This window comes from Sorex araneus, chromosome 11 (genome assembly GCF_027595985.1).
Source record: "Sorex araneus isolate mSorAra2 chromosome 11, mSorAra2.pri, whole genome shotgun sequence".
In the NCBI taxonomy this organism is placed as follows: domain Eukaryota; kingdom Metazoa; phylum Chordata; class Mammalia; order Eulipotyphla; family Soricidae; genus Sorex; species Sorex araneus.
This window is the reverse complement of record NC_073312.1, coordinates 59,269,203-59,293,581: the sequence shown is the minus strand read 5'-3', so window position 1 is coordinate 59,293,581 and position 24,379 is coordinate 59,269,203. Positions and strand designations below refer to the sequence as shown.

General features: G+C 39.9%; 1 protein-coding gene across 1 annotated transcript in view; it reads right to left on the bottom strand.

Annotated features, from left to right (window-relative positions):
* Positions 1-24,379, bottom strand: part of LOC101555532 (protein bicaudal C homolog 1) — a 344,568-nt gene that overhangs the window by 125,186 nt on the left and 195,003 nt on the right. Inside the window, exon 3 of the mRNA XM_055119361.1 lies at positions 20,234-20,303. Within this exon, the coding sequence (XP_054975336.1) occupies positions 20,234-20,303 (70 nt within the window). The remainder of the gene's footprint in view (positions 1-20,233; positions 20,304-24,379) is intronic.

Sequence of the window (24,379 nt, the reverse complement as noted above, 5' to 3'; positions counted from 1 at the left end):
CAGTCACCAAGGCTACTCATCTCAGTATGCCCCCCCCCCAACCCTCGGTCCAAAGGATGCTGAGACAAGGACTTAGGTTAGTGTATGCTACCTGGGATAGTGATCCCAGGGAGCATGACAGGATAGAAATCAGGCAAACCTGACTGTGAAGAACAGGAAAGCTAAGAAAGACAATGGTACAGAATAGGGGTCATTGTGGGGACATTCTGAGGAGATATGAATCATGTGCCTCAGAAGTGTTCCATGAGGGAATGGAAATGGGGTGTTTGGTCTCTGATTCCAGTTCTTTGCTAGTTGAAGAATTCAAGGTCTAGCAACAGTGCCAGCTCCACACCATAGCAGAGAGCTCCCACATGGCCCACTCTAGAAATCCAAGGTTAACTGAGGTAGAAAGTTATGAGTATGCAGGAAGCATCTACTAGAGGTTAGCTCAGAGATAGGTCAAGAACCTATCAAAAGCATTTGCTGCCCAATTTGTTGCTTTGTCAAACCACCACAAGCCACCATGTTCTGTGTATTATCCATCTTTCAAGAAGATTCTTAACCCCAGTGCCATTAAATATGATAGACTAGTCTGGGCCCTAAGCCTATACTACCACAGCCATCCATTATCTCCCGTGACAATCCCCAATCCCAGGTTTTCCACCAATGAAGTTCTTAAGAGGCCATGGCCTTTACTGATCTGCCCCACTTGTCCAACCTTGTTAGGCACGAATTCTTTCAACTTATGCTTTTCACCAAAAAACTATGGGTGTTCTTTGAACACAATGATCTCCTCTATTGCTCTGAGGTTTTCTCAAATAGAATGCTTCAACCCTACCTATACTTTTAAGAGTCATGCTAGGAACATCTTTGTTTTCTTTTTTTTTTTTTTTGGGGGGGGGGTTGTCACACCCAGTGATGCACAGGGGTTACTCCTGGCTCATGTACTCAGGAATTACTCCTGGAGATGCTTGGGAGATCATATGGGATGCTGGGAATCAAACCCGGGTCGGCCACGTGCAAGGCAAACGCCCTACCCACTGTGCTATCATCACTCCACCCCGGAACATCATTTTTCAAAAACTAATTCCCTTGGCTGTGGCTTGTTCTTCTCTCCTCCTCTTACTATTACAGTACTAGTGGCAAACTTTTTAAAAGTTTCAGTGAAAGCGACAGAAAACTTTTATTAAACTCTGAGTATCAAAAGGACAAAGCCTTTAAAGTTCCTCTATCAACTATAGTGGATTATATAAAGACCTTCAAGAACACACTTACAATAAATATCACTAACTTGAGCTTTGTATGGAAGCAAAGGTACTCAGGCATCTGAAGAGGAGATTAAAGGAACTTTATTATATAATATGGCTTTAATCTTGGTGGTTTAAAGGAGGGCTTAAAAAAGTAGAAGCCAAGCCCAGAGGGATAATGCAGAGGTTAAGGAGCTTGCCTTGCAGGCAACAGATCCTGGTCTGATACCTACCATGGCACAAGATAAATTAAGCACTGCAGGAAGTGATCCCTGAGCATAGAGCCAGGAGTTAAGACCTGAGCAATGCCAGATGTAACCCCCCCCCAACCAAAAACCTAAATAAAATTTAAAAGCAAAAGCAAGGTTTTGACTGAAAACTGTCTGGAAGCAGGGGATATTCATTGGTTATACTGGCGATTTTAAATCTAGAATGCAGAAGATCACAGTCGGAGCCATCACTGGTAAAACAGCAGCAATCAATCACTCATGTCAGACATAATCGATGTTTAATTACACTTCTGTTTGCAACATGTCCTTGTCTCAGTCCTGCCTCCAATATGCTCAAGGAGCAACCTTTCCCGTTACGTATAGTTCACCAGAGCTATCTGTGCTCGACTGGCAAAGTGGCAATTGAGAAATGGCTGCCAGGGCCATTTCTGACTTTCTTGAAATTTACTCAGAATATACCAGAATGACTTAAATCATTGTTGAATTACTTTCAGATTTAGTCTAAACCTAGAGGATCATGTAAACTTTAACTTATAGTTTACAACTGCAACTTCCTGACACAGAGAAGAGTATAAGACATTTCAGTCTCCAACTCAGATCCATGAACTCACTTTGGCAGGTGCAGAAAGTATGTTATCTTACTTATCTATGGTATAAAAAATAAAATTCAATAAGGCACTAGTCCAGGAAAAATGCAAGGCTACATTTGATTTAAAATATCCCCCATTTCATTGTTTGGTTTCAGATTTGAAATTTTTGGGTGACCAGTAGTCCTCTTTTTGCTTCACTCTCACTTTCTAAAGTTCAGAGACCAAAACCAATAAAATAAACTGGAACTCTGTGGTGCTGTGTCAGACAGGAGGCAGAGCACGGACCATACAAAAGGAGTCAAGGCACATTCTAAAACAATGCTGGAAGTAGTGTTTGCTCTCAAGTAAAACAGAGCATGAAAAGGAAGTCAATCATATCAAAAGCTAAATTCTTTATGGATACCACTCCAGAAATGGAAACAATGTAGCAATGAAATGCAGGTCAATTTCAATTAATTACTCTTGCCTTGAATATAAATTACTGGGGTGAAAAAACCTTTCCCACTTCTATGTGAAACCTGTCATTTTTCTTTACCAGGAACACTTAGAATTAGTTAGCTCCTAGTACTTTAATTCTCCATAAGTATAGTAAGAACATGGTCATGGACAAACTCTGTCATGACCCAAATAGAAATAACTAAGTAAGGACCCTGCTGGGATTACGAAAGAGTAACCTGGCCTGAGGACTGTAGTCTTGGAATATATAGCAAGATGTATCCAGGTCCAGTCAACCTTTAAGCTTACTATATCTCTTATTGTGTTCATACAAATTTACTAGAAATATTATAAGAAGTAAATTTGCTATGATTATTTAAATGGCTTACCAGCTGAGAAAAGGATGAAATCCTGCCCTTGAGTGGATCTCCTAGTAATCTGGAGTGCTGAACCCTCAGATGAGATTTTGTCCTTGAATTAATCCCCTAGAACTTCCCCTGAAGGAGTGGCTTTACATCTGTTTGTTGTTATGATAATGTTCAACCCCACCTATGTGTACTCCACCCTTCATGATTTCTATATAACTGCTCTGAAGTGGAGACTAAAATGAAGATAAGGACTGGTAGAGGACTTTGAGGTCTACAAGGAGACAAGGATGATGGAACTATGATGATTGGAACTAGGACCAAAACTACAACTATAATTGTGCTGTAAGGGGAGAGATGGAACTAATCTGATGAGGAGAGAGAAATAAATTGCCTACCAACCAGCCTGGGGCCTTGTTTCTCCATCCCCTCCCACACACACACTTTCTCTGAAACTCACAATCTATCAAACTGGCATGTTAATATATTGCACTGGATCAACTGCTTCCTGTAAGCACTGTAGCACTGCACTGTTCATCGATTTGCTCGAGCGGGCACCAATAACGTCTCCATTGTGAGACTTCTTGTTACTGTTTTTGGCATATCAAATATGCCACAGGGAGCTTGCCAGGCTCTGCTGTGTGGGCAGGATACTCTCGGTAGCTTGCTGGGCTCTCCGAGAGGGACGAAAGAATCGAACCCGGGTCAGCGGCATGCAAGGCAAATGCCCTACCTGCTGTGCTATCGCTCCAGTCTTGCTTCCTGTAAGAACTGTTTTAATGATGTTTTTCTTCCAACCATGAGCTCAAAATGTCCTTTAATTTCTTTGTGGGAAGTTCTAATATTTTAATAGCTTACATTAGAATGGTCTAAGAGACATGTTTTTTCTACAGTGCTTCAAAAAATTAACACGTTACTTCTATGTATTAGCTCATTGTATACCTAATGTCAGCACAATAAAATTATTTAAAATTAGGATATATTCCCTCAAAATTAAATACTCTTTGTGAAACCATAATGATGGATACATGTCATTATACATTTCCCAAAGCCACAGAATGTACAATACCAAAAAGAAACCCATGAACTTTGAGTGATCATGATGCATCAATGTAGGCTTAGCAATTCTAACTAATGTACCACTGGAGTAGGACATAGATATATGGTAAAACTGTTCACTTTTATCTGAATGTAAAATTTCTTTAATAATTTAAGAACAAACAAAAAACAGGGGCATGTGGAGGTCTGGGTTCTCCGGCCCCACAGAGCATAAAACAGAGATACTGACTCAGGACAGTAAGATGACAAATGCAACGAAAGGAATGATTTACTTCAGGGACAGGGCAGCTTAAAAATTAAAGAATAAGTAAAAACTGCAAGTAGCAATGGGAAACTCATTCTCATGTAAAAAGGAACAATGATTGAAAAAGGCAAGCAAAAGGAAAGAAAATTAATAAACAGAAGATTAGAGATAAAATGATCTACAGGGAAGACAGGCAAAAGAGGTCAAACATACAATTCTCCAAACTCCATAGGTAATGGATCAGAGGATCTGAAATGATTGAAGAGACTGTTCTGGAAGGGCATTTCAGGTCTCAGGAAAACTGACACATAATGGTCAACACAGACATATTTTAATATAACTGCTAAACTTTGAAGATAAAGAATCCTTTGGACAATCAGGCAAAAACAGTGAGTCAGAAGAGTAAAAACAAAACAGACTGACATCAGAATTCTCAACAATATGCAATTCCAGGAGACTGTAAAAATACCTTCAGTACCCTCAAAGAAAAGGTCATCCCTCTACACCATCCCCCACAATAAAAACCAAATTGGCATCTCAAATATAAAAGGCAACCAAAAATTGATAGTTATAAACTCTATAGAAATACAGAGAAAATATTTGCAATTCATGTACAAAGTGTTGCACTGCACTGTAGCACCGTCCTCCCGTTGTTCACCGACTTGCTCGAGCAGGCACCAGTAATGTCTCCATTGTGAGACTTGTTGTTACTGTTTTTGTCATATTGTATACACCACGGGTAGCTTGCCAGGCTCTGCCGTGCGGGCAGGCTCTCAAAGAGGGACAGAGGAATCAAACCCAGTTGGCCGCATGCAAGACAAGCGCCTTACCCGTTGTGCTATCGCTCCATACAAAGTGTTAACTTAAAAATCTATACCCTTGCTTAAAAACAAAAAATCAAATCAGTGGTACTGGAAATAACAGACAAAATAACAGTTTATGTTAAAAAGTAGTATAAATGTCTTTGGAGCAGGCACAGAAACATGATCAATCGCATAATGAAGAGGGAAGATTAAAATTAGATGTGAATTGTGAATTATCATGCCATCAAATGGGAAAGACCGCAAAGCCTGGAAAGCTCTGACTCAGTGAAACTGTAGTAAATGGGAATTCTCATATTGCTAATAAAGACATAAATGAATATAACATCTATGGAACTTGGCAACCTTTATAAAAATGTAGATACTTCTATATCAGTAATTCTATCCCTGGGAATTTATCTACCGACTGCACAGAATGACAAATGTGTAAGTCTTTGCAGTATTAATTAAAATAGAAAAAGACTGGAAACAAGAAAAATGTTCACCAATGTGGACCTGGTCGAATAAATGCCTCTGAGTGACTATGTTCCTGAAGAAATATGGATATATTTGTTACTGGTATAGGTAGTTCTGAGATACAGTTTAGGGCAGGGTATAGATGGGAATAATATTTAGAGTATACTGTTCAATGTGCAATCAAAGTGCACGGATGTATGCACTGAAAGGTTTGTAAGGTAGTGGTCATACCAGGCTTGGCTCTTTAAGCCTGTGTTCTCTCAACACATATTTCCCTTCCTGCCTCTTTGCTTTATAATCCTGAAAAAGTGTTCTCTCTTGAACATATATTTCCTCTCTTTCTCTTTCCTGCATCTAAGTTTCAATAAAAACTATCCTGTTTGGGGGCTGGAGTATTAGCACAGCGGGTAGGGCATTTGCCTTGCACACAGCCGACCTGGGTTTGATTCCCAGCATCCCATATGGTCCCCTGAGCACTGCCAAAAGTAATTCCTGTGTGCAGAGCCAGGAGTAACCCCTGTGCATTTCCAGGTGTGACCCAAAAAGAAAAAAAAAAAACACCCAACAGCAACAAAACTATCCTGTTTTTCTCTTGCTAGCTCTCATTCTCTCTTCCTTTCTCTCTCCCTCTCTACACACACACATAAAAAACCACGCACACACACAGCATATCAGTTGTTTGAAGAGAAGAACTAGAGTTAAAAGAGAATTAGAGAATTATGACTGTGCAATCCTGTACTTTTGTCATTTTTAAACTGAATTTATTGCCAATCGATAAATAAATATAAAAGAACATATAAACTTACTCACATCTTTTTAGCTTGAAATAAAAATAATCCATAAATACTTTTTATAGATTAATCCATTAATACAAATATTAAATATTTAGAAATGAGTTGTTTGGATAAAAGAATAAGAGATAAACAATATTAAGATTGTAAGTGGAAAATCAAGGTCTTTATTTTGTTAAAAGAAAAAAAAAACAGAGTAACACTAGTAAGTATTCTATAAGTAGACTAAAAACTTCCTTAATTAAGGAAGTACATGAGACAACACATATTTCACTATTTAGTCTGGCTCAGGGTGGGAAAGCACATGGCTGGCAAAAATGGAAAGGAATAAATGTTTCCCTTTCCAGAATCCCGTCCCTGCCGGTAATTTAATAGTCTTTTGGGAAAACCAGGTGGCAATTCCCCAAAACACAGACGAGGCTCATAACCTGCAGCCTCTGAATTCTATTACTAGGAGTTTGTGCAGCATAAAAGCTTGTGGGAGGCCAGAGAGAGAGTTTAAAGGACTGAAAACATGCTGTACTTGCCGAAGGCCTGGGTTCAATCCCCAGCAGTGCATGGACACCTGGACACCCCAGGAGCAACTCCTGAGCCAGGAGTACCCCTGAGCACCTGGGAGTGGTCCGCAAAATTCCCTCCCAAAATTTTTAAGTTTAAGGTTGTAGAAGTAAACAAATTTACAATTTATTATATATAAAACACAATTAAAGATCCATGAGATCAGTCAAAATACAGCCACAATATAGTCATACCTCACATTCAAAAATTGATTTTACAAAGTACAAAATAAAAGTTGTGTTATATATGTGTTTATGGGGAATATGACCACATTTCTAAGAGGGGGAGAAAACTAAAAAAATGTGCATATAGATTAAGTCCATTTTCATAAAACAATATATAACTATTTGCGTGCATCAAAGATTCAAAACTACACATATGCTGTATCCTCATTTTACTTCAGGAGTTTGGGGAGGCCACACCCAGTGTGGTCAGGGTTCACACCTGGCTCTGTGCTCAGCAATCACTCCTGGCAGTGCTCAGGGAACCACAGGTGGCGCTAGGAATCAAAGTAGGGTCAGCTGTGTGCAAGTCAAGTGCCGTACTCGCTCTCTGGCCCTATTGTTTTAATTTCAAGCAGGGATTATTTAGCGTTGAGAGTAATTTCTGGCAACAATGTATAAAGGGAATGCCATTCCTCATTCCTGAAATCTCTCTAATATCTTTTGATAAAAGTGTCTGTCAGTACCAAGGTTTCTATAAAAATGTTGTAATAAACCACATGCCACGCTTTAATGGCACAAAAAGGTCATTTGTAGAAATGAAGATGTTATTATGATTTAAGCTATTTTCCCTCACAAATGTGAAACGCCACCTGGTAGTTCAGTTATGTCTGTAAGTGCAAAAGGGCTTTGTGGAAACAATTTAATTGCTAGTGACAGGCCTGACAGATGTCACTGAATTCTGTCCAGCAGAGAGCTGTGAATGACAGCAAAGGACAATCAGGGGAGGGTTGTGCGTGTTTTAGAGAACTGTCAAAATTTGGTGCCCGAGGCCAGGGAGATAGTTCAGCCTTGCACTATCTCCAGAGTTTAAACTCTCAGACCCCAAGGTCCAGAGTTTAATCCCTAACACCATATCCCTCACCTCAGCACCACAGGATGCAACCTTGACATACCATGAACATTGCTCTAGACTGGCCTGTTGGCCCCGAGCACTGCCAGGGGTAGCTCTGCTGGTTTCCTGTTTTGATCGGACTGAGGAATATCAGGTCACCAGCCCAAACACGGAACCATTAGATTTGCACAATGCCTAATATCACTGGGGCACACAGAGTGATGCAGGGTCCTGCAAGCATCACTGGGGAGGCAGCTCTAAAAAGAAAATGTGGTGCCCATCTCCAGGCTAAGATGGGGGTGTGCAGCACCACTGTCATGTTCAAACATGGCTATAAACCTCGGTAATCATCATGGTTATCACAACCATGCATTCCAAAAGAGAGGAACGGACACCTAGGCCAGGAGCAGGTACTGGAAAGCTGTAGGAAGCTACAGGCTCAATCTACAACACTAGCTGAGACACTCAAGACTAAAAAATGGCTGAAATTACCCAAACCCGAATCAAAATTGATTGCAAAATGCGTGTTTTAATGTGCAGAACTCCCTCTTCCATCCCCCTCCCTCTCTATATCCCTCCTTACCTCCCATTTTTCATACTGCTCAAAATGATGCCAGTTTCACATTGGCTTCAAAAATCCGATGCTATATAGACAGCCATCCACATGCTTGCTCCTCAAACACGGCTTTCCTCAACTTTACACCACTGACACTTTGCACTAGATAATTCCTAGTGGGGTGTCCTGTGCACTGTGGGATGTTTATCATCATCCCTGGCCTCTGTCCACTAGATGCCAGGAGCAACACTCTCCCAGTTAGAATACCAAAAACACATCACCAGATTCTGCCAAATTTGCCCTAGGGTGGCTGGGGGTGGGGGGGGATCACAACTGACCCAGGTTGAGAATAAAAGTTCATGAATTCCAGTGAAACTATTAATGGACTTTCAAAGAGAAAAGATAATACAAAAAAGGATGGTAGAATGATAAAAATAAATCTAGGTAGGAAAATTTAAAGAGACATGCAGCAAGAAATTTGAGTTGCTTTCCTTTTGAAAATGAGTAAAGAAACATATCTGCATTGTCTTTAGTGAATGTCTCAGTGGATCTTGATTCCTCTGGTGACCAAACACTAGCACCTATAAATATGTTCACAGTGGAGGAAAATAATTCAAACTCTGAATCCAAAGTTCAGATTCTATCACAACAAACTTTTAAAATTTAGGTGAGACTAGACAAACCATAGCATCTCTTTACATCAGCTACTACTGTGTGTAAGAATGAGTGTTACAGTCATCCAAGTGGGTTAAGGTAAGGACTAACACAGAACACACTAGCCAGCACCAGGGCTATGTGCCAAGGGAGGGAAATAAGTTTGACCTTTCGGCTCATATGATATAACAGAGAAACGGAAGGCTGCAAATGGAAGGGAGTCTGAGCAGGCCTCTATTTTTTTTTCCCCTAGTTTTCAAACTAGGGACTTGCAAACATCTGCTCGGGAAACAAGATTTCAAGTGCTTGTAAACATACACATTGACGGATCAGAAAGACAGTACAGTACGGTACGGTGGTTGCACACAGCCAACCCAAGTTTAGTCTTCAGCAACCCACAAGGCCCACCAGCCCACCAGGAGTAATTCCTGAGCACAGAGTCAGCAGTAAACCTTGGGTACAGCCAAACATGGCCCAATTCCCCACACCCCCGCAAAAAATATTTTTTAAAAAATAACACATTGCAATTAATGATCACATACTACCCTTTCATCTAATATAATCTAAATGATGACTCAAATGTTTTGTCTGAGTATTTTTTTTTAATCTATGTTTGGGGTGTTTGAATGGAAGATACAGAGAGCTCCCATGCGCCCGTCTCTCCCTCCCTACACTCTTCCTACACACCAGCACAGACTCACACCATCAACTTCCTTAACAGCAATACACATTGTACTAGCTTCCCACAAATGTGAAACATGTATCTATGAGCGTAAGGCATACAGAGTTTCCTAAAAATCATCTGTGCCTGTGTATTCATTCCTCCTTTCCAAACTCTGGCAACCACTGTTCTGTTTTGTTTTTAAACTGTCTCCATCATTTTACCTTTTCCAACATGTCATCTAATTGATATTATACAGTGTGTCTGAGCAGCTTCTTTCACTAATATATATTTAATGTTGCTTCATGTATTTGGTTTTGACAACTTGTTCCTATTTAGCACCAGATAATAATGTATTTTCTGAACACACTACAGTTGTTTATCCACTAAGAGTCATCTGGTTACTTCCAAGGTTGGACAATCATGAATAAGCTGCTAAAAACATTCATGTGAATGTTTCTATGTGAAAATTAAGCTTCCATCTGGGTAAGTAATAAGGAACTTGATTGCTGGTATATAAAAACAGGTTTAAGGCAAAGGTGATAACAGACGGTTGAAGGCAACTGCCTTGAATGGGGCTGATTTGAGTTCAGTCCCTGGCACTGCTTAAGCTGCTCAGGAGCGATTCTGAGCACAGTGCCAGGAATAGCCCCAACCCCCTCCACCAAAAAACAATAATTTAATTTGTAGTAAACCCAAACCACCTTCCAAAGTGGTTATTTTACATTTCCACTAGCACAGCAGATAAGGCGTTTGCCTTGCACACAGCCAACCCAGGTTTGATTCCTCCTTCCCTCTCAGAGACTGGCAAGCTACCGAGAGTATCTTGCCCCCACAACAGAGCCTGGCAAGCTGCCCCCTCGTGGCATATTCAATATGCCAAAAACAATAACAAGTCTCACAATGGAAACATTAGTGGTGCCCCCTGGAGCAAACTGATGAGCAACAGGATGACAGTGATAGAGTGCTACTAGCAATGAATGAGTTTTTATTGTTCCACATACTATCAGTATTTGGTGTTACCGGTGTTTCTGACTTCAGTCATTCTACTAGATGTGTGTATGTTTTTACTTTCAATTCACTAATAACATACTGTGTGCAGTATCTTTCCATACTCTTTGCCACCTGTGTATCTTCTTTGGCAAGGTATCTGTTAAGGCTTTCAGCCCATTTTTTTTTTAAACTGGTTGCCCTGAAAGGTGGAGGGCGGGGGCATACCCCACTGTAGTCAGGGCTTACTCCTGACTCAACTAAGGGATCACTCCTGGCAAGTTCCAGAAACCATATGGTGTGCAGTGTCGAACCGGGTTGGATACATGCAATGTACTCTCTGTACTCTGTACCCACTGTATTCTCTAGCTCTTTCAGAGTTCCCTGTTGAGATATGGCTTGCATCAGTCTCTGGCAGGTCTTGCTTTCTTGATACTTTTCAATTTCCCATCCTGCGCCTTACTTTTTTTACCTCTCTATTCTAATCCAAATTTGTTTCCTTCCAAGGAAGAAGCAAATAAAAATGTTTGCTTATTTCAGGTTTTAGAGGTTAAAAATTGAAAAACCATCTTCCTCTTTGGCTCTTATCCAGGAGAAAAATAAAGTTTGCAAGGACCAGCTAGCTCGTGGAAGTAATAAGATGAGCATGTGAACCTTAAAGCCTTCAGAAAAGAAAACTAACTAAAGAACCAGATGGACACAAGAAATGAACCTAAATTCAGGTACTGAACCCTGACAATGCAACACAGAGTAAGAATCACTCACCTGGAAATTGGAACTCTGTGAGTGCTTGCGTTTGTGAGTTGAATCAGTGTGTGAGAACACACATACTCAGAAAGAATCTTAAATGTGCAAAATTGGTGCTGTCCTAAAATGAGTTTATTCATGTAGAAAGGGGTAACACCAAAAATTGTGAATGCAAACTACACAGCTGATATTTGAACCATGGGTAGCAACCTCATGAGTTCACTTTTGCTTTCTTATGTCTGAGGCAGTACTGAACAACACAGCACCATAAAAGTGTTTTGATTTTGATTCGTGGATCAAATATTGAGGCTTTTAGGCCAATTTTCTTTATTATAAAAATGCAAATAAATACATTTTAAACACAAAATAAATGTTGACTGATTGCTCAGGTTTCCAGCCAACAGCAGCCTGTGAGTCAAGTCTGAGGACAGTAAAACGTCATACGCACATTTGGTGTGGGGGGGTCAGCACCCTCTAACATTCCAGCATTGTTGGAACGTTAAATCTAACTTCCCTTTATAAGAAAGCATTATTTATAAAAGTAAGGATATGCTAATCTCAGTCTACCTTCATACTTCACTCCCAAGGACTGAGATATTATAAAATTGATTACTACTGATTGTAATCATCTAGACTTAGCATGGTCTTTGAAGATATGAATACATCAGAGAACACCCTTAAATAAGAAACGGCACCAAGAAAGTTATTTTCTCGTTCAAGTGTGGATCAGAATATGCATTAACAGTGATAACTTGGAACTCCAAAATAGACTGATCTTGTTTGAAGTCTGCTGCCGATTAACTATAAAAGTGTGGGCAAATAATTTAATCTGCATGTACCTGTCTTTAGCAGTAAAACAAAATCACCATCTAATACTACAGTTATCTAATCATTACATTATGTATATAAAATATTAAACACTTTACTTTGCCCCAATCAATTTCAATAACTGGTGGTAGCCCACACTACTACTGATATGTAAATTATATAACCAAGTACAAATTAATCACAAGCAAAGCAATTCCAGTCTGGAAAACAATCAGAAGGGTCGAGTCCTTTTGTGTCATTCACAATTCTACTAAAAAGGCACCAAGTTCACTCATTCAAGAGTTTGAGTGATAACCATCAGGTCATTTTCCTTAAATTTCTTACTGAGGACAATTATGAACCACAAAGAGGAACTTTAGTCACATCAGCTTCAGCCACAAATCATGTACCAACTTTGTTCACTTCAGAGATCTACAGAGAAAATATCCACAGGTCAGTATTTTTTGAGAGGGAATGCTATTTTTTGAGTGTGAAGGTCATGATTCTCAGCCTTTTTCTACACCACACATCATAATGATAAGCGTTTCTATTCATGTTAATGGCTCTTATACAGAGTTATAAAACAATCCTCAAAAACTGGCCAAGTGTCAAATACTAGTTAGTGCTAGGAATACAGTAATGAACAAAATATATATATTCTTTACCCTTTGGAGAACCGACAGGCCACTCTCTGCTCTTTGTCATCCACATTATGTAATGACCTATTTATCTAATACATATATATATGCATGTTCGTATGTTATATGCAACATATATAACTGAAATATTCCATAAAACTCCCAGAGGAGAGCGACTCAGGGAGTCTCTTGCCCATGCGCCTGGCTGTCTTCCCCAGGGCCTCCTCGGTGGGGATGGGCTCCAGCTTCCCTCCCCACCCCAGCAGAGCTCCCGGTAGCAGAAGACTTCCGGAGCCTAGCCACAGCCATGCTCAAGGCCCCTTTCCACATGTTTGGACGAGCCTCACGCATGAAGGAACCGGCAGAGGAACCCAGGTGTGTGGGACCCGGGGCTGAGACCTCCAAGCCTGTTCGGATCAGGACTGGGCCTCCTCCACCCATATTTCCCATTTCCCAGTAGCTAGGCGGTCACACCCAAGGGACTGCCTCAGCACTGTGTAATCCTGTCAATGGCCAGCATCCAGGGACTTAAAAGCAAGCTCCCAGAAGCTTATATCTTATAGCCGACTTCTCCCTCTAGGAGAACCTGGCAAACCACTGGGAGTTTCCTGCCCACATGGGAGGGCCTTGCAAGGTCCCCATGGTGTATTAATATGTCAAAACCAGTAACAAGCTTGGTCTCATTCCCCTGACCCTGAATGAGCCTCCAGTATAGCATCGTTGAAGGGACAAGTGGAGAGAAGCTTCTAAAATCTCAGGGCTTAGACGAATGGAGACATTACTAAGACCGTTTGAGAAATTTGACGATCAATGGGATGATGATGATGATGATGATTCTGTAAAACAATACTCTTAATACTCTTTCTAATCTAGTTGTGTGTTTTTACATGCTGGTTTTGACCCCTATTTTAAATTTTGATATACTAATTGGGTTACAATCCAACACTTGGAACACTTATGCTATTACTTTTTCCTACCTGCTAAAAGCCTTACTTAGCCCAACCTGAATCCTCAAGTATTAGAACATGACAGAATGGGGCCAGAGTTATAGTACAGTGGGTTGGGTGCTTGCCTTGCCTACAGCAGACCTGGGTTTGATGCCCTGCATCTCATATGATCCCCCAAGCATGGCCAGGACTTCCTGGCCAGGAGTAACCTCTGAGTATTGCTGGGTGTGACTCAAAAACAATAACAACAGCAACCCAACAAAATATTCCCCCCTGAGAAAAATTAAAAAATTGTATGCTGTACAATTTTTCTCATTCTAAGATTTTCTATTAGATATCACTTGTTCTTATGAAATGCAACCAAAAATCAACCAAAAAACTTCATGGAATTTTGATGATTGTCTTATTTGTTCTGCAAGGAAAAGTATGGCCAGATTTTTTGCCAAATCAATTCCAAAATAGGATACATCAAGCAATCCAGTTAACACCTTTTATTCTGACTAAACAACCAAAATTGCCATAAGAGAAACATTTGTATCTAGCAGTTTCTGTCACCTTAACTCTGCAAGTAAAATCTTTCCTAAAACAAAGGCAATTAACTTTCATTAATGCTAATCTCATTTATTTAGAATTCAGCATAAGAACTTTAAATGATTTTTATGCATTTATCTTTGCCGATCTAAGCAAAACGAGAAAATTAAGAGGAAACAGGAGAATTTTAAAAAAACTTTACCTTAGTTAAGAGAACAAACTGAATTAAAATCATGGAGCACAAAGCAGTCACTAGTATAAGTTCTCAGTACAAACCACTTTTATCTATTATTAAGAAAGGGTGGCAGGACTTTTTAGAAACTGTGCAACTTATTCAAAATTCCATTTGTAGGTCAATGGTTTAGAGAGCACAATTAAGTTTTGATGAGTTCATAAGTTACTTTATATTAGTAAGATTACAGTACTAACCATATGATAATTCTTTTTTTTTTTTTTTTTTTGCTTTTTGGGTCACACCCAGCGATGCTCAGGGGTTACTCCTGGCTTTGCACTCAGGAATTACTCCTGGCGGTGCTTGGGGGACCATATGGGATGCCGGGGATCGAACCCGGGTCGGCCGCGTGCAAGGCAAACGCCCTACCCGCTGTGCTATCGCTCCGGCCCCTATATGATAATTCTTAAATACTATGCACAACCTCGGAGTTTTCTATGCCAACCAGAAAATACTAGCATTCAAACTACAAGAAATGGGAACACTTTTTTCTTCCATCCAATAAAGGTCTGCTTAGAGAAGAACACATTACTTTTATTTTTCTTAATCATGACCCCCCATTAAGATCAGAGACACCAATTTTAATACATAACACTAAATCTTAAATCATTAGTTCCTGTGGCTCTCATGAGAATTCAATCCTTAAAAATTATATATATACTGGGGCTGGAGCGATAGCACAGCGGGTAGGGCGTTTGCCTTGCACGCGGCCAACCTGGGTTCAATTCCCAGCATCCCATATGGTCCCCTGAGCACCGCCAGGGATAATTCCTGAGTGCAGAGCCAGGAGTAACCCCTGTGCAGAGCCAGGTGTGACCCAAAAAGCAAAAAAAAAAAAAAAAAAACTTCAAAAAATTATATATATACATATATACTCTTATATTACATGTATACAGTCTCTGAATAAATATCATAAAACATGCACTTTCACCAAAATTCCTGCTTACTTAATCAAAATGTTTCTATTGCACTTTTCAATACATTCTAGACAGGTAAATGGGAATAAAAGAAATGGTGGTGAAAGGGAAGAAAGAAAAGGTTGAAAATGAAGACCCCGGAGGAAGAGGGTAGAAAAAGGAAAGAAGCACCAGATGGACCAGATGGTCTTTTTCCCAAAATGACATTTCACACAGGCACAGAACAATGAGGTTATCATCACTCTAAACTTATCCTTGTTCACTGACTGCAAAGATGACAGCAACATAAAATTAATGCGTAAAAATTCAATTCCTTGGAAACCAAAGTGGACATTAGCCAAAAGTGATTGTCATAAAACTTTGCCTGCTTTATAATTGCAGTCATCATCCATTGCCTTTTGAACACATTGTCTCCTTGCTGACTAAGTTATGAGATTTCCATGTCAGATGATGAATTTTTATGTCCAAAACTGAACTTAATCCTAAGAACCCCCAGGAGAACTGGTAAATACAAGGATTCCCGGTCCCACCCCAAGACCTACTGAGCCAGAATCTCCATAGAGGAATGTGACTTGTTTAACTGACAACAAATTCCAGCAGTGAGTTTTCCTCCTATCAGGCAGCATCCTACCAACCCAACGGGCTGTTCACACAGTCATTAAGGACTGATGTCTTTAAAAATCAAGTTTTGGACAGTACTGTTGGAAGGTCATTTGAAAAACATGGACTAAATTCCAACAAGGTAAAGAAAGGGCAGACTATAGTAACAGCAGCCATAATAAATGTTTATTTATGCTCAAATACTCAACCAATACGCACTGTAACTGGAGAAAGTGAAAAGCAATGCAAATTCATGGCTGTATTGTCTCATATAGTCTATGGATTAATTATATATTCCAAATCTCCACATCACTATGGGACTTAGAATTTAATCATCCACAATGTGACATGAGTCACTAGATTTGGTCTCTTGACAAATGAGAATTTGGGGTGGAGAAGGCTTAAAATAAAGGCCAACTCTTTCCTCTTTGACATTCAGAGGTGGGGAAAACAGCCACGTGAATAAGCAAAATAATTCTTTTCTAAAATTTCTCCTGGCATTTTCATTTCAGTTTTACTAAATAGAAGCTATACTCAAATAAACTTCATGTCTGCATTATACCATGATAATAAAATTTTTTAAAAAATATCAGTAATGATGGCCAAGAACTGATTCAGCAGCTGTGTTTTAAGTAATAAGAATCTCAAGTCAATTCTAAACAGTAAATTCCTCTGAGGAAAACTTTTAATGTTTTTCCTCTCTTCCTTATATTCAATCTTTCTCTTCTGGCACATTCTACTCATCATAGAGTATTGTGTACATTGGTAGCACCTCATAAATAATACAAAATAATGTGTGTAGACCTGGCCAGAAGGGATCAAGTCTTAGGCACCATTCCAAAAGTTAACTTCAACCATGTGGAAATTATGCTAAGAGCCTCAAAAGTACTGCTGAAATATACCCTTTTAGGGCGAAGGGGGACACACTATACCTGGCAGTGCTCAGGGATCACTCCTAGTGCGGCTCAGGTATTGAACACAAGTCGGCCACGTGCAAGGCAAGCTTCCTACCTGCTGTACTCTCTGCAGCCACAATTTACACTTTTATGGTGAAAACTGAATTTTTCTTTCATTTTTTTTTTTTAAATTTGGGGGGTTTGGAGGCAAACATTGTGCTCAGAGGACCTCTTTGCAATGCTGCAGATAAGAATCAGGGTTGGATAAAAATCAGGGCTTGTCTCAAGCAAGGCAAGTGCTTTAACTCTTGTACTATCTAGTCTCAATTTACCTGAACATTTTTATTTTCAAAGCAAAAAAGATCAAAATGTGGAGTAATGGAGAAATAGCATTCTGAGTGGTTTAAGTGTAGCAACTGACTGGGAATTGGTCAAAAACAATCTAATTTCTTTTTTCATTTTTTCGGCCACAAACAGCTGTGCTGAGGGCTTACTCCTTTTCTTAAGGATGGCTCTTGAAAGAGTACGGGGATCATTAGGTGTGCCTGGGATCAAACCCAGACTGGCTGCATGCAAGATAAGTACCCTACCACTGTACTATCTCTCCACCCACCCCTGCCCCCCAACAATCTAGTTTCATATTATCTTTCCTATCGGATAAAATCTCTCAAGCATAGTCATACTTGAAATTCTATATCAATTTTCAGTTTCTTATGAGGAAAGAATTGTATAGGTAACACAAGAGAAAAGACATTCAAAATTATCAGAATTGCTTTAATGTTCATGCTTACTTGGGGGTTTCTCTAGGGATGATCAAATTACATTTTTATTAGCCTGGTGATGAAACATATCGCTTTTTAAATTTTTGCTGTTTTTATTTTTGGTTTTGTTTTTTGAGCCACACTCCACTGCTCTCAGGGCTTACTTCAGGCTCTGTGCTCAGGGATCACTTCTGGCATGGTTCAGGAGACCATATATAGAGCATGCCAGGAATGAAACTGGTTCAGTCACATGGAAAGCAAGTACCCTGCCCACTGTACTATCTCCAGTCCCATCATTTCACTCTGTGACCACAGAAGAAGTATAACCAGATTATATTTAAATTCCCACTTACTCAAATAGTAGGCCAGAGATTTTTAAATGACTATAATCAATTAGACAACTCTCTAACAGCAATTTCTTCCCTTGGGTAAAACATTTTATCACGCTAAAGATTTACTGAGAACATATATAATAGTCCCTGGGAAATCAAAGTATAATAAAGAAAGAAAGACAAACCAAGCTGTGGAGTGACTCTTGGAAATTCACTGAGTCTTTCTGTCTGGTTGGGTTTTGCTGCTATTGTTGTTTGGGGCCTGGGGCTGGAGTGATAGCACAGAGGATAGGGCGTTTGCCTTTCACATGGCCGACCCATGTTCGATTCCTCCGCCCCTCTCGGAGAGCCCGGCAAGCTACCGAGAGTATTGCGCCCGCACGGCAGAGCCTGGCAAGCTACCCGTGGTGTATTCGATATGCCAAAAACCAGTAACAATAAGTCTCAGAATGAGAGACATTACTGGTGCCCGCTCGAACAAATCGATGAGCAATGGGATGACAGTGACAGTGACAGTTGTTTGGGGCCATACCTGGCTGTGTTCAGGGCTCACCCCCGCTGGGCTCAGGGGTGGGTGCAGGTGCTGGGGAACCAATTCAGGTCAGCCACAGGCCAGGCCAGCCGTCCCCACTCTCCTTCAGCTCCAGCCGTACTGTGTAAGCTCAGGCCTGTTTGGCACATAGGCCTCTCGTGTCAGTGCCACCATGGTCATTAACTAAAGAACAAGATTCGAGTTTCCAAAGAAACCCCAATTCATTGAAATCCGGCTCATAAAACTCACATTTCTAACTCTAAAACAATTTGCATTCCATGAGATGAGTAAATAAGAGAATTTAAAGGCAGTATTCTGGGATCCAACAAGAAAATTGAGAAATCCTGTAATATTTAGTATCAGTAAAAGTCACAGGAAGAAGGATAGCAAACACAAAGTTAAACAGCAATACCAAAAAAAAAAAAAACAAAAAAAACCCTAGACCACAAGGAATAGGGCTCAGCTTACACAATCATCATTTTTTAAACTGTTTGTTGGTCTTAAATTATTTCCTAATGGCTACAGACATCTTTCAATGAAACATACAGAACCGGTGTTTTTCAGAATATGGTTAGACTTTTGAAACAAGAACTGTCAAGAAAAGCACTAATGGTTGGGTCATCTGAAAATGCTCTGTGAGCTTGCGGGGGAGGGGGAATAAAGAGTGCCTATAGGGCTTCTACTTCCCTTTTCAACCTCCATCCACAATGCTGCTATAGTTATAGCAAAAGAGGACAATATAGGGAAAATGCTCAAACTAAAAAGGAAAATCTAAAGGGCTTTGCTGTCTGACAGAGGAGGAAGAAAATGCAGTCAAGAAAGGAAATCAGGGGGCTGGAGCGATAGCACAGCAGGTAGGGCGTTTGCCTTACATGCGGCCAACCCGGGTTCGATTCCCAGCATCCCATATGGTTCCCTGAGCACCGCCAGGGGTAATTCCTGAGTACAGAGCCAGGAGTAACCCCTGAGCATTGCCGGGTGTGACCCAAAAAGCAATAAAAAAAAAAAAAAGAAAATCAGGGGCTGGAGTGATAGCACAGTGGGTAGGACATTTGCCTTGCATGCAGCCGAGACCCAGGTTTGATCCCCAGCATCCTATATGGTCCCGAGCACCACCAGGTATAATTCCTGAGCGCAGAGCAAGGAGTAATCCCTGTGCACAGCAGGGAAAGAAAGGGAAATCAAAGGTTCGTAAGTGTGGGAGGAAGAAATTAGCTATTAAATCCACTGGTACATAAACAAGCACATTATTAGTTTAAATTAGAAGTTTATGTGTGAATACACACAGAGAAATGCAAGATTTAAGACAAGACTTTAGGTATTCCTAAAATCACATATTATTGTGGCTGCTTTTATAGTAACATTTCAATTACATTTAAATGCCTAGAATAAAAACTTTCTGTTGTCTGATAAATTAATGAATGAAATTTACTGCACAATTAATTTTAATTATGACCATTTCCCTAAATACTGCTAAGTCACAAACATTAAGACACACATAAGATGAATGAACTCTAATTTTCCCCCCTGATAAACACAATAATTTCACAGTGTCCAGGATCAAAACCACAAAAATTTCATAATCTCTGACAACTTACCTTTCTTAGACTTGGCTCCAATCTTCAGCTTCGATGGCCAAGCAATCTGTGTATTTGTTTCCTCCATGATCTATAAAAAAAAATGAGAGGAAAATATTGATTCAATTAAGAACTTACACTTGCAGATAAGATTTTTCTGGAAAAATAATTGTTTTCAAATCTTTAGTTTCATGTTGATATAACAAAATGATCTCATTTTGAAACAATGCAAAAAAAAAAAACCCACTTGGGGATAAGAAGATGTACCATTCTGAAACCTTAATCTGAGATATATTCTATAATGGACTGTTACTCCCATTTCCTCCCCTTGAAGTTACAGAATATGAACATAGAGACAAGACAAAAAGTCCATGAACATCTAATTAGTTCAACTTAACACCAAAACCATCAGAGATGCTTGTGCTGAAAATTCCCCAAAACAATCGCCAAGAGATTGCAACACATCAAACATGATCTTTGTAATACAAAACTATGTGGGTTAGGCCATACTAAATGAAGCTTTTTTTTTCTGGGAAATGTGCTTCAGGCACATTTGTATTTCATTAAAACTGATGAAAAGTCTCTAAATACGACATCATGTCATAAGGCTGCATTCCCATCTTCCTTCTTCTGTTCAAAATGGCCTTTTTCTTTTTTTTGCAACATAGTTCTTTCCCACTTAGAAGCAGTGAACTCTGGCCAGGAGATTTGAGACCCAAATGTGCCAAGGTGTGAGAGTGAGAGATTCAAGCACTACCCAACAAAGGAAGCTGATGAAGAAATGAGTCACCAAAAAAATGTTCAACCTTTGTTTTTCTCTATTTTAACACATGAATGACTATTTACTTTTGTCGTTTGTCACAGAAATACAAAATTCATTAAGAGCAAACAACTAAATTAACAATCCAATTAGAGCTACTGCCATTTGTTAATCCCTTTGAGTAGGGCAATATTTACTTTATGAATATGAATTTAGAGTTAATGAAAGTAAATGCAGAAGAGGATAAAACACATTAACACAGTGATTAGTAAATAGTACTGACAGATAAATAAGGAGGAGGCTTTCCCCTTTGGAACTGGCTCTGCTGGGGCCGAGCACAAGGTTAGTGGTTAACCATGTTGCCAAGCATCAGCCCTCCTTAAACCCCCTCAGCACAGCTGAACAGGGCTTCCAGCAGCTGTTTCCGGCGGCAACCCACTGGTGTATTTTGTCACCCCATGATAAGGTTTTACGAACGATGACCCAAGATTTTCAATCTGGTACCTGCACACAGGAATTCAGATTTCTGATTCTTTGGGAAAACTTGGCAAACTCAGCACCTGAAGATCCACATCACCACATGGCAGCACTTGGCGCACACTGAGGCACAGAAGCCCCTTTAATCACGACAAAAACCTCTGGGCTGTCCGCCGCTTTCTCCCCGTCTTTTATACTAAGATCTTGAGACATTTGCCATTATCAAAGTCACACTAGCATTGCTCACAGGACATTTATTATGGGGATTGCAATGTTGATTTTCTTTAGGGAAATTTTTCTATACATACCTGTTTGAGTTCAACATGGTGAGCGGGAGGACAGAGTAAAGAGATAATACAGTAATACCTTTGCCTTGCCTTGCACATGGTCCCCAGAGACCTCCAGGAGGGATTCTTGAGCAGATTCAGGAGTAAGCCCTGGGCAAGGCTGGGTATGTCTTGAATGGAACTGACCCTGGTTAGATATTGGTACTACATGGTCCCCTCAGCACTACTCAGAGTGACCCTCCCAACAGAAAAGTAACAAGTCAGTCGACCACCCACCTTCCCCAACTCTGAGTGTGTTAAAAAACATTTAAACAACAAAATACTGTCTTTCAAGGCCCTGATGCATTTTCAGTCACCTGTCTGTACAGAGCCTGAATCCTGTTTCTTCACCTGCCATCTGAGGCCATCCCTGTGTTTAGTTGACTCTGTCATGAAATGGTTTCATTTCCTGTGCTTCTACATAAAATATAGAAATATTTGCCCTCAGTCTGGCCCAGCTGCCATCTGCTCCAAGTTGCAGTTCCCTTCCACCGACCCCAACCAGAATGCCTCGCCACCTCACTGTGTTTATTTCCCTACTGACAACAGGAAATTCTCTTATTTTCTGTCTTTACTTAAAACTGCATCTTCAAAGAAAAGCAAGCTCTCTATGCTAACATGGCAAGCACAGGCAATATTTGGATTAACATCTTCACAGCTCCCGGCGAGCTTCTTTATTGCTCACACAGCGATGAAGTAACAAAGCAGAGATTAAAATCCCAGTCTGCCTGTGAAGCACCATCCTCTAATGAACATCTGAGCTGTTTTCATTGAGGTAACAGGGATTTACATCATTGTGTGTATTTCTCAGGTGTGTTTTTGCTTCCCTCCAAAAGTTGTCAAAGGCAACAGAACTGGAAAGTTGATCCATAGAAATTAGGTTTGGTGGAGGGAAGTGGGCATCCCAGTCACGGGTGTGGTGTTGAAATGAAGCATGAAAGGACCAGTAATGGTTTTGGAAGTCAAAAGACCTCAATAAAGATTTGGGTTTTTTAATCAGAGGGGGGAAAAAAACAAATGCAAACTTCACACCATGTCGACCATCATAGTGTCCATATCCTCTAGCGCCACCTATTGGAACCTCTCCCTGCTTTGTATGGCTATTGAAAATGTGCATATGCATACATGAAAAAGATGCTTCAGGATGTAAATATTTACCAAAATGTTTATCAAGAATTTTCTTAGGTGTCACAAGTGAGGGCACACAACCATGAGCAGACATAATTCCTGATGTCTGTGTCAAGTCAAGAATAAAGAATAACAAAAAAAGGCCTGACAGTGTCCAGATGTTGGCACAGTATCAATTCATAGGGTCTAGGATTCCCAGAGAAAGAGAAAGAGAGGTTAATAAAGTACTCCCCAATTAATATGCAAAATCACTTAGGTCCTAAATCCAAGTGACTCAAGGATACTCTCATTAGTCACTAAATTCAGGCAGGGGGTAGTTCCTATTGGTCACATTTATTATCCCTATTACTTCGAGTTACTATCTGCACAAATCTCTTCAATGTGACTATTATAAAATTCAGAATTTCCTCTAAATTGGTTAATATTCCTACCGAGACAAGAAAGAAAAATAAAATCTTACTGTAATAGTGTTGATGGGGGAGCAATAAGGAAATAACCTATGTGCCTTTCTTATGAATTTGGCCACTTAACCCAATAAATTATAATGGTATAGATACGTATTTATTTATAGATAAATTACATATTAAACATATACACTTTTCTTTTTTTTAAAATTTTTTTTATTGAGTCACCATGTGGAAAGTTACGAAGTTTTCAGGTTTAAGTCTCAGTTATACAATGCTCAAATACCCATCCCTTCACCAGTGCACATAGTCCACCACCAAGAATCCCAGTATAGCTCCACCCCACAGCCCCACACCCCTAACCCCCCCACGACCCTAGCCCCTCCACCATTAGCCCCCCCGCCTGTGTAACTAATAAATTTCACCTTACTTTCACTTTGATTGCATTCAAATATTTCAACAAAATTCACTATTATTGTTTGGAGAGTCTCTCCCCTAAAGTCAGACCTGCTGAAAAGGAAGCATTAGATAATTTGTTTTCCATTGCTGAGGATGAAGAGGTATGAGGTCGAGTGACCACACTTAGCGGCCTCTCGGTTTTGGTAAACATATACACTTTTCTGAAATCACAAATATAAGCTTAATTCCCTAGAAACCCCATTTTACCATCTACCAACAACTACTCCACAGAAAATTACAGGAAGATATCCCTGATGAGCAATCCCATTCACAATCATGCAAAGATCCTCAATAAATTATTAGCAAATGGAATCCAGCAATTTATCAAAAAGATCATACGCCACGACCGAAGTGGAATTCATGCCTGGAATGCAAGCATGGTTTAACATTCACAAGTCAATCAATATAATCCATCATATCAATAAAAGAAAAAGATAAAAATCATATGATCATATAAATAGATGCAGAGAAAGCACTTAACAAAATCCAGCACCCATTATTCATGATGAAAACACTAAGCATAATGGGAATCATAGGAACTTTTTTCAATATAGTCAAAGCCATCTACCACAAGTCTACAGCACGCATTATCCTCAACAGTGAAAAACTAAGA